Raw genomic sequence first — 12,097 nt, forward strand, 5'->3', positions numbered from 1 at the left:
CGGTCATCGAATTTGACGAGATCGACGAACCCCAAAACAGCACCGATGCGGTGAGCAACCCAGCCTTCGATTCTTCGGAGAAGGATTATCGTGATTTCTCCCAGCAATTTAACGCCAAACACATGTAATTTAGTTCTCTGGTAATTGTCGATAAGAAAGCACACACGACCTGTTGGTCACTGTAATTGATTCTATAATTACGTGTTTGACAGCCTGATGAAGAATAAAAGTTGATATCGGGTTTTTCACCTCTGATATTTGATTAGTGTATAAGTATGTCGTGTTTCCGTTGCCTTGAGATGAATCAGAATGAAAAATTACCTTCAGAATTTTGAGAGAGACGGTTCGTTACCTGTCCTTAATTCTACGAGCTTTGAAAATCACTGAAATAAAGTTGTAATTTTAATCTTAGTTTACTTGTGTGTAAAACATTAACCCTCCCCCCAGAAAAAAAATGTGATTTATAGAAGAAGCTACATATCCACAGGTTGAATTTATGATAGAAACAAAACTATGAGTAACTTGATTAGATTTCAGCATCGAAAAGCAAGATAGTCAATGCAAAAGAAGTTGGTTTTTAAAACTTCAACTGTAGATTGAATCTTGCAACCAAAACGATATGTAGTGAACAAATGGAAAAATTGAGAAAGCCTGTTTTTAAAATGTAATACGGTGATGATAATAGCCCATGTATTCTTAAACTGTGCACAAGCAGCTAAGTTCTGTAAACAAAATGTAGTTTAACCATTGTGTAGATTGATTCATTGTATAACACCAACCAAAGCGGTGCATTGAACAATTAGAAAATTGAGAAAAGCATGTTTTCAAAATGTAATACAGTCTGTTACGATAATATCCATGTATTCTTAAACTGTACACAAGCAACTAAATTTAGTAGACAAAATGTAGTTTAATAACCATTCCAACACTGTTGCAGTAGGTCTTGATTTCAACATTCGATGATACTATTACGATAGACATGCTTTCTATAAAAAAAAAAAAGGGAAAAAGAAAACACGTAAACAAAATTATATAGCTGCAAAGGGAAAAAAATAGATTTGTAAAAATATTCACATAATATTGATACACACCTTCCAAAGGAAAAGGTGATTATCAAATCGTAATTTTGACAATATAATATCATTGTTATATAATGTTTTTGAACAGACCCTCAAAGAGTCGTTAATAAAATGAAAGAATAAAAATGGAATCATCATTTGTTATCTGGGCCATTTTAGGCTACAAAATGTGTGCATTATTTATATCTGTTGACATCAAGGTTGGTTTGTTGGACTTGAGATGGCATAATTAAAACAAAAATGAAAAGTTAATGCATAGTAAGTGAAGATAATGAAGCCGCGGATTGCCGAGGATTTTTTTTTTATGTATATATTATTTTCAAATATTTGTTCGAGCAAAACATTCTGAAAGAATTGTCAACATGGTACAGCGCCACCAGGCGTTGGAATAAGGATGAAACCAATGGCAACACTAATGAAAGCCACTACCTTCAATCTCTCCCCGGAACGAACAAAACTTCCGAAAATGGCAGTTAACTTTTAAAAAATAACCGTTTTAGTGCCGTTACTTCAGTATTGACCTTGAATACAATGCATGGTCAACGTTTGGTGTCTGACAAACGAAAGAAGGCACTACCAATGGTCCACTTATAGATAAGACAACCGTATTTTGTTGATTGAGTAAATTAAAAAAAGGCAATCGTGCTTGACGGACCTTAACCAGTAAATATTGGTAGATTATAAAAGTCACGATATCGGCAGATCTACAGACTGTGTACAGTTCAACACTGTGCGCCCTTGCAATCGTTTCAGAAACTATTTACAATTGTTAAACTCAGTCGGAATCCGTGCATTTTGTTGTCCAATAAAACAAGATGAAGGTGGATGAAATCATTCCGCTTCTTGGCAATTTTGGCTTCTACCAGTTCGTCCTGATATGCTACCTGGGTCTCTTCAATATCATTGGTTGCTTCACGTCTCTGGGCAATGTGTTCTACGCGGCGGAGACCGACCACTGGTCCAACGTTTTGCCCAGCGAGAATTGTTCCAACTGGGCGGAATTTCAGGACAACTGCACTGACGTGAAGAAGTCCATCCTCCTGCCTCCTCCTGAAAATGGCTCCAACAGCAACTATCCTTACTCCAACTGTAAGCAGTGGGAGCTACCAGATGGGTACGTATTTGATCCGTACGTATCGCTCAGTGAATACAACGGTTTCACCTACGTGAAGGTGCCATGCAACGATGGATGGGAGTTCGACAGGTCACAATACAAGAACACCACCATTACAGAGGTAACCAGAGCCTGACAATTTGGTATATCTTTGTGTGACGCATTGTATTTTTAAAACCAAAACATTTCTTAGCCTTGAGTTTTCTGATGTAGTATTGAATGCATTCTGTACAGCAATTAAAGCGATATTTGATAACGACTAGCACGGCTTAGAATGTAAGAGAAGAATGTACAAGAAACAAGATAACCAATAAGAAGACGACAGTGAAAAATAATGTAGACTAGTCCTTCCGTTTTTTGTTCATTGACGTATATTCCTCTTTTTATTTCAAGTTTGGTCTGGTGTGTGATCAAGGTGATCTGCCTAGTCTGGCGCAGTCCATCTACTTTGCCGGCTTTTTAGTGGGCTCGTTCGTTGGTGGCGCATTTTCTGACTGGTAAGTCCAAATCAAATACAGTTGCAGTCAACATAATGCTGTTTATGCATCCGCATAGTGAGCATTTTTATCAAGGAAGCAAAAACATAAGCACCAAAACATTTGGATGACTGTGTGACTTGTGATTGACTTGTGATTGATTTGTAATTCACTTGTTATTCACTTGTGATTCACTTAATATTGACTTGTGATATAGCTTTTTAAAGACTTGACTTCTAAACTTGTCTTCATTTTGTATAGGATTGGTCGTAAGAAGGTCGTAATCATTGGACAGTGTTTATGGGTGGCCGGCTTGCTCGCTACCACCTTTTCAATCAACATCTACATGTACATGGCCTTCCGATTCATTTCTGGTTTCGGTAACCTTGCCGCCTATGTCAGCCTCTTCGTTTTGGGTAAGCAAGCATGGTTTCATTTATGTCATAATTTTAATCAGGGCTCGTCGTAAGTCTTCAAGCTAGTCAATCTCAAGTTCTTGGTTCTTGGTTCTTGGTTGGTTCATCTCCTAAATACTCCGCGTGGGAGTTTATACAGGAGACCAGAAACACCGGGGCAAATCCCTTCTCTTAGCGATAAGTGTCACTGGGTTCTTTTACGTGCATTGGATTACACAACACACGGGGCCTACGGCTTTGCGTCCCATCCGAAGGACGAAGCAATAATGGTTAAGTGCCTTGCTCAAGGGCACAAGTGTCCGCCCGGTGGGCTCGAACCCACGCCACTGTTGCCTCTGAAACACCAGAGCATGAGTCCGGTGCTCTTAACTTTTCAAGTCACTCGAAATGAACTGCAATAATATGTAATTTGATTTGTGATCGGCGTGTGATTTATATTCTGACTGACTTGTGATCCACTTGTGATTGACTTGTGATTGACTTGTGGTTTATATTGTGAATGACTCGTGGCTGACTTGTGATTGACTCGTGAGCGACGTCAGACTGCTTTATGACTGTTTCTGATTTTGATTGTAACTGACGTAAGACTGACTTCTAATTAAGTTGCAAGTTGATGTTCTATTGCCTTGTGATTGACGTGTGGTTTAATTTATGATTATGTAATGATAGACTCTTGATTTACACATAATATCACCAAATATTTTCAATGTGTGTATTCACTTTCTATCAGTTCTTGAAGTCATAGGCAAGTCATGGCGTACAGCCGTGACAATGTTCGTTGGCATGCTGTACGCAGTGGGGTACTTCTTCATTGCGACTGCAGCCATGTACGTCCGGCAGTGGCGCCCTTTGTCACTGTATCTCAACGTGACGTCAGTTACCATGTTCATACCGCTGATGTTAGTATTTCTTTTTAGTTTTTAAGGACAAAATATTTCATTTTTTTTTGCAAGTCAGAAAACATGGAGACTGTTTTTTTTTCAGGGGATATGAAACTTGTACACAAATTCCTGAAAAAAAAATCAGGAAAAACAAGACTAGTACTAGACTTGCCTTGGCGAGCTCCTCCAGAAAGACTCAGTTGATGACATTATTCAAAGTCAGTCCGTGACACGGTCAGTCAGTGACTCGGTCTGTCAGAGGACAGCTTGGCCTGCGCTTCAGGTCCAGCCAAAAAAGATCATACCAAAACATATTCAAGAAGTAACAAAATGGAGTCTGCTGAATTATAGTAAGTTGCTCTCTTCTGTAAGACTCTGGCCAATATTGCATCTGATTGGTTTTCCCGTGCAGTTTCCTACAAGAGTCCATCAGATGGTTGGTATCTAAGGGCAAGATCGATGAAGCTGAGAAAGTCACCAGGAGAATTGCAAAGTTCAACAAGAAGACTTTGCCCGATGTCTTATTCGATAAAGAGGATATCTTGATGGAAATGGTAATTTGGACCACAATAGTTAAATGTTTACGTACAATCTTAAAACGTCTGCCAGAAGACAGACGTTTAAAGGGAATATACAACATTTGCAAACATCGAAAAATAAAGCTACCAAGTTTTTGCGAAATACCTTAATAGGATGTTGGTAAATGACAGTCTAAAGCATCCTGTAAAATTATGGCACCTGGTATACTGTCATTTTCAAGAAAAGTGTTATTTTTGTATCAATACTGGCCCCAATTGACCATCGCACTTGTTTGCAATTAATTACACACCTATGAATGGGTACAAGCCAGCTAGACTGGTTCCCTGACCTTACAATTCCCCAATGTATGTAAACTGCTCTGTTTCTTCTTATATGGAGTCAGGGAACCAGACTACAGGAAAATGATCGTTTTTCTTGGTTTTTATAGCATTTTCGACCCAAAACCTCCAAAAATTCAGTGTAGCTATATTTGCTTTATATTTCCAAACCCCTAATTCCATCCATTTCTGAAAATTACAGCAAAAGCAAATGATGTATATTCCCTTTAAAGTGGCTGTGGAAAAAAAATATAAGAATGAACGTGATGAATACAATTGTGAATCCTGAGGATTTTTTTTCTGTAGTGTACTCAGACAGTACATACATTCGTTCTTCATTCAGTAAACGAGATCATGCTACAAATAAAGATTGACAACACAATCATGGTGAGAGGAGACTGAGAGAAAAAGGGGGGGGGGAGAGTGGACAATTTTAAAAGACCGAATCAGATTTTGTTTTCTTCTGGTATTTTTCTTAGGAAGCGAAGAAGTCAGCGATCCCCCCATCTGTCATTAACCTGTATAAAACACCTAACATGGCGGTCAAGACTCTCAACATGCAGTGGAACTGGTATTTATTACTTAAAAGGCCAATGTAGTGCACTTTTTTAATTTTTTTCTTGAAAGTGCACCTTTGTGTCCAATTTCAGCTCTTTTTCAATTAACATTTTCATATTTAGGGCATTTTTGTGTCTTTTTATATTATTATGCTAATGCAATTTCCATATTCATGAGCAAAATGTGATGTAATATCTGGCAGAAAGCTCACTGTCTAGTTAAAACTCTATCAGCACCACAAGATTTGAGATTCAAAATTGATATTATGTCACCATTATGTTTACACATGTTATCATGTAATGCAGAAGTTTCAATAACCATTTTGAATGAATGGTCAATCATTTTGCTCTCCCATGTTGTACACTCTCTCGTAGGTTTGTCAATAGTCTGGTTTACTTCGGCTTGTCTCAGAGCACGAACGATCTAGGAGTCGACGACTACTGGGCTTTCTTCGTGTCGGGAGCCGTAGAAATCCCGGCCCTGCTGTACGCCACTTTTGGAGTGGAGTGGTTCGGCCGGAAACTGAACACCGGCATATTGGAGTTGATTGGCGGCGCAGCGTGCTTAGCCACTATCTTCATCCGTGAGTGTTACCAGTACCTCGCAATCATTATTTATAAAATCTGTATCTTGAATATACACCCTTTTATTTGTTAGTGTGCAAAACCAATAATTAATATTTGATGAATATATATAAAATAGTATATTGGAATACTATTTTAAAAATATCTCACCGTGCCTATCGATTGCTATAGTGAGCAGAAATGCACCTACACTTTGTATTTTATTCCCGAGATACTACATTGTACATGCATACTTGCACTATAAAAAGTGTACAGTTCATCAGGTTGTTTTCCAATTTCGTATTAATAACATCATTCCTTTTTTTAAAGTTACCGGTATATCTTCTTATCCAAAGAACAAAAGTAATATAGTCACAGTGAGGGACATTGTGTGCCACTTGTGCATTCTAGGCTGAACATAATATTTAGAAAACCACGTTGAGCCTTAACACTCACCTTACATCTGCTCCTCGGTTCTTGAATATCTACAAATGCGGGTTTTTTTCTCCCTTTGTCTCTTCAGCGGCTGGTATCTGGCGGACAGTCGTCGCCATGGTCGGCAAGTTCTGCATCTCTGCCACATTCAGTATCATATATCTCTACTCTACCGAGCTGTTCCCAACACCAATCAGGTAATAATCCGGCCCTTTATTGTAGGGTGGAGTGTAGCCCCATAAATGTGGCCTATTTACTGGACTGCCTCCGTAAACATAGGCCACACATCCACATGTACAAAAATCGTGTCGACGGAGCCAAATTTTGATTTTCACATTTAGGCTTAGTTTGTAGGTTTTTTTTGCTTTAGAAGCATACTCACCCTCTTTATAGGCTAATCAGAAAGTGCTGCCTTTTTCAGATGTATATTTTTCGTGAAATTTCCAGATTCATTTTTACACGTTTGCGTATCAAAATTTCAACATGAAATTTCACAAAAATTAGACATCTGAAAAAGGCAGCACTTTCTGATTAGCCTGTAAAGAGGGTGAGTATGCTTCTAAAGCAAAAAAAACCTACAAACTAAGCCTAAATGTGAAAATCAAAATTTGGCTCCGTCGACACGATTTTTGTACATGTGGATGTGTGGCCTATGTTTACGGAGGCAGTCCAGTAAATAGGCCACATTTATGGGGCTAGGTGGAGTGATGGTCACCTGAGCGCGTCAATGCGTACTTAATCCCCGACGAGTAAGAACATTGTTAGAAGACAATACATAGTCAAAGTGTTTTACACCACCAGTAATACACTCTTATGTGCATTCAATTCCAGTTTTGGACAATAGCCCGTTCTTTGGTGGTCAGAAAATAGGATGTGCATCATAACAATGTACATTAATGAACGATACCAGCCATTTTGTTTCTAAGCTGTGCGATGTTTGTTCGAGTATGTTTGCTCCAGTGAGGATTCCAAATGTGAGAATATAAAACGTGGCTGAATAATTATCATGTCAGGTTCCCTGCTCATCCCACTGGCCCTGAACTTTTTTATCCAGTTGCCTTTGCTGATGTGCTGCTGCTATTGCTGCTGCTGTTGCTGCTGCTATTGCTATTACTGCTGGTGCTGGTGTTGCTGCTACTGCAGGGTTCGAAATTAGCGGTAGCGCTAGCCAAATGCTAGTCAAAACAACGGTGGGCTAGTCAAACTATTCCTTAAATAGCCCGGCTGGCGAGTCAAAAATTATTGGGATACGGCACAGATGAAAGGACAGAAATCATGAAATTCAGGAAATAAACCTCCTCAATTTGTGTCCAGTCTTTTCAACTCAGTTTTAAAAGGTTAAATTATTAGATCTGTTTATTAAAAACACTGACAAAATTCCCTCAGAATTGAGCCTGAAAATGCGTCATTTTGTATTTAAGCTTTAAACAAATGCGGGTTAGTGAAAATGCCCGCGAGCTAGTTAAGAGGCTGTTTCAGTAGCCCGGCTGGCTAGTGAACAAAAAAGTTAAGGTCGAACCCTGCTACTGATAGTGCTGCTGTGGCGGCGGTGGTGGTGGTGGTTCAATTCACAATGATTTCTACATAATGCTTATCTAAATATGCCTTCCTTTAACAGAGCCGTTGGATTGGGACTTTGTTCTGTAGCGGCTCGAGTAGGTGGGATTCTCTCTCCCATTATCCTGCGACTTGGAGACACCACCATCGAGGCAATCCCCTTGATTCTATTCGGCGCCAGTGCGCTTTTGGCCGGCGTTCTGGCATTCTTCCTGCCGGAAACACGCGGCCAGAAGTTACCTCAGACGTTAAAGGAAGGGGAAGAAATTGGAAAGTAAGATGATCACGACAAATATTGCCCCTGCTCAGTTTGTTTCATATAACATCCTTGAAGACCAAATAGAAGTGTATAGCGCGATGCTGCCATTCCACTCATTAACCAAATCTACCTTCACAGGTTTAGGATTAACTGTTTTCTACTGTGACAAAGTATTTTGATCAAGGACAACGCAACCAATTGGCTAAACTCCAACCAACACACTGCAGAATTGACCTCGGGTCTTAAATTCAATGCTCCAGACCAAGAGTGTGTTCTTATTCCTCCATGAGTGAACCATCCACGTTTTCACTACTAAGTTTAGCTCTACCACAATAACAATGGTTTCATAATGATTCAGTTGCTTGACGTAAATTTCTAAATTCCATTCAATTTCATCTCAGATGTCGATGCATGGGTGACAGAAACATCTATGACGAGTCTGACGTAGAACTTGATGACGGGGACACGGCCACAGAGGGCGTCTTTGCGATATCCAACGCCGCCTTCGATCACGAGAACAACAACGAGAAGGTTGAATATCGCGACTTCTCTCAGCAATTTACCAAAAAGCTTCAAGAAAGTTCGCATCTGTAGACGGAAAAAAAGTATCCGAAAAATCGTTTATCTTGTTTTTCGTCTACTCATGTATTGTCCCATTGACAAACAGAGCATAGCATCATTTTTATGGACATAATCTTAATTCCAATAAAAAGAAATGTATCGTATATTAGCTAACATTTAATCGTAAACACTGTAGTTTGATGTTACAACCTTAATTGATAAATTAATCCACAATATTATCGAAGGCGTGCTGATAGACGGCATTGGTTGTGTTAACCCTGCGCAGCGTTTACAAGAAATGTGTATTCGAAGGAGCCACCTGCGTACACTTTGTACGCAGGTACTTCCCGAGACCCTATCCATGTCCAAACAACACAAAAACATGTGCCAGACCCTCTGCAGGCAATTGCCAGACAGGGCACTTAAAAGATAATTGAGTAGTGTCTGCGGTTTCTGGCTATGAGGGGAGATGAGTCTGGTCACAGGTGACGAGTGACGGATGTTTACCATATGCTTCAAGGTTGACTTGGCAGGAGGCCTGGTGAGAGAATTTTTTTACGGCTAGGGTGAAGCCCGGGCTGCAAAGTTCATTGACCAGCTGATTTGGCAAGGGTTGAATGGGGATTAGATGGAAGGTGAACGTCACTGGCACTAAAGTTTTTTTTTTCTCGAAAAATTCGGTCACCTCCGTACAAAATGTACGGAGGTCACTCTGCGCAGGGTTATTAAGAAAATTCGGCCGTATATAGCCAAACAAGGCCCAGCCTCGCTTCGCGGGCCACGCGACCAACTTGTGAACACTCCCCGAAAACACACACAGTCGTGTTTTACTTCTTTTACTCCTATTGTTTTGACTTTTTCTAAACATATCCCATAAGCTTTGTACACGAAAACCTCACGAGGACTTGGCTCAGGTCCTCGTTGATATTGTTATCGCAGGTAACCCTTTGTTCCAAGTCCTCAGACGAGAAGGATAACGAAATCACACAAAAACAGCCTGATTTGCGCTTGATAGCCGCGGTGATACAAAAACCAATAGGTTGTGTATTCGCTGTAATAACCGTTATCAAGGTAACAATTTGGGTTTAAAGGGCCATGAAATGTCCTTGAAAATGCACCTTTGTGTCCATTTAACCTTATTTTTACTTTTCATTTTGCCATTTTCAAGGGTATTTTGGTGCCTTTTTGGTTTTTATGCTAATGCGAATTTCCATATTCATGAGCAAAAATGTGATGTCATACCAGGCAGAAACCTCATTGCTGCAATTAGTTTATGCACAAAAAGTTGCAAATTTGTTTGATATTTCGATCGCTGTCGTAAACTTTCTTTTCTTCATGACTTGACAATGGCAGTAAGCCAATTATGAGTACACTTTTCTCACAAATGTTTTCATTGAGCATTTTTTGGGGTTCACTATTTCAATAGAAAAACACCTAATATGAACAGTGTCTCCTGAAATGACATCACGACAGCAGCGCACTCAGTCGTCCGGAAAGCATGGACAATTTTAAATGTTTAAAGAAGTGCACCTTTCAACAAAATTAACCAAAAGGGAGTATCAATTAGTTTTCACATACACTTAAGAGGATTAGAAAGTAGCACCAAATATGTTCCTAAGAAATATTCACTTCATGAGCCCTTTAATATGGCCGTTCTAGAGGCGGTCGTGAGTTGGTATAGACCTTCTTTAATAATATTATATTATATTATATTTTACTCAAGGCTAAACAAGGCTTTGATTTTCACCAATTTGATATTTACCAAGTTAAGCCACAAGAGTTTATACTGTTTATTTCCAAAACAAGAGATACTTCATTATTTTGTTCCCTTTAAGAATCCTGCTCTCTCCTGGCTGCCCATAATCCGACGGCTGTTACGTGCTTAAACACAACTTAAGAATTCAATAAAGCAGAAAATGAGGTTATGAAACAGCTGTTATACTTTTTTTCAGTCTTTAAAGTTTCATAACCGTCCAAATGTGTTCGCCTTTTTCTAATGGATGTGCCTCGTTTTGAAAATAAGCTCTTCAAATATAGAAAATGGGACCTTTTAGTCTACAGGGTGAGTAAAACAAAACGAAACCCAAATGTTGGGACTATTGCTTTAGTGAAGTTCTGCATTTAGCACTTTTAAAATCTCGGATATGAAAGCTTAGTTGATAAGCTTTCTTTTAGTTCAAGAATTCAAATCACTCATGTACTTTTCAAGTTACGGAATTTTAAACACAACCACCATTTTAAAGTTCTGTCCACGTATCACAAGAACGTTCTTTCAGCAATTTATCAAAAACAAATCACGTAGGGGATGTGCGTGAATTGTTTTCGTTTTGCTGAAAGAACGCACACCTTTTTTTGTAATCCGTGGACAGAACTTTAGGAAGGTGGTTGTGTTTGAAATTCCGTATGTTGAAAAGTATTTAAGTGATTTAAATGATGGTTGTACTAAACAAAGTTTATGAATTAGGCTTACATATCCTAGATTTAGAAAGTGCTACATGCAGAACTTCACTAAAACAATAGTCCCGACATTTGGGTTTCGCTCTTTTTGACTCAGTCTGTATTTCTTTAGTATGCCCAAAAGTATTGGCCATAACTGTTTACGTAATGCATTTTTGCTCTTCACTTCAGGGAAATATTGCAATGTAAGCTTTGTATGTTTCAGGATGTTGCTTGTTTCCATAGTTACGATTAGGCTATTCATTTATTGTTGTACATCTCGGACCGGAGTGTATTCTTTCCAGTATTCGTTATGGGTATATCAACATGCACTGTTTATTTTTCAATAAGAAATTGTGTACATGTATATATCATTTGAATTCGAGCATTCATTGTTAAAGGTTGATCTTAGTTTTGCACAGGATGTCTTGCGAAACGGTAAAAAAAATAAATTATGTCTAGAGGAATTTGTCAACTTCAATTGTTCAACTTTCATTCTCTATGTTGATCTGCATGGACATATCCACATGACATACTCCATTCTATAAATACATGACCTCGTGACTAGCAGAAACATCTAACAGACACTCCGAGCGGTCTTTAACCAATTTCGGTCTTTAATCAGTTTCGAAATCAAAGGTAAAGTCCGCGATGGCTCCATATTTACACACTAGGTTAATAAGATCATCTGCTGTACCACAACACACGTACCAGCACCTGAAAAAAGTTGAGCACAGCCCGGACCGCAGAACCTCAGCATCCCCTCCCCCTCTGAAAAATCCCATGTGACGGTATCAGAAAATATATACACCTGTTGAGATTGCGCCCTTGCAATCGTTTCAGAAACTATTTACAATTGTTAAACTCAGTCGGAATCCTTGAATTTTGTTGTCCACTAAAACACG

At 39.0% G+C, this 12,097-nt stretch overlaps 1 protein-coding gene across 1 annotated transcript; it reads left to right on the top strand.

Moving 5' to 3' along the window:
• The first annotated feature begins 1,773 nt into the window (after positions 1 to 1,773).
• Positions 1,774 to 9,099, top strand: LOC119746433 (solute carrier family 22 member 8-like). The gene is made up of 10 exons (XM_038223387.1): positions 1,774 to 2,314; positions 2,587 to 2,690; positions 2,931 to 3,085; positions 3,816 to 3,984; positions 4,379 to 4,520; positions 5,303 to 5,394; positions 5,756 to 5,964; positions 6,468 to 6,576; positions 7,998 to 8,210; positions 8,597 to 9,099. Exons 1-10 carry the CDS (start codon positions 1,895 to 1,897, stop codon positions 8,787 to 8,789), a joined length of 1,806 nt encoding a protein of 601 aa, XP_038079315.1. The 5' UTR covers positions 1,774 to 1,894; the 3' UTR covers positions 8,790 to 9,099.
• The last annotated feature ends 2,998 nt before the right edge of the window (positions 9,100 to 12,097 follow it).

The sequence above is a fragment of the Patiria miniata genome, unplaced genomic scaffold, assembly GCF_015706575.1.
Source record: "Patiria miniata isolate m_02_andy unplaced genomic scaffold, ASM1570657v1 HiC_scaffold_7, whole genome shotgun sequence".
NCBI lineage: Eukaryota > Metazoa > Echinodermata > Asteroidea > Valvatida > Asterinidae > Patiria > Patiria miniata.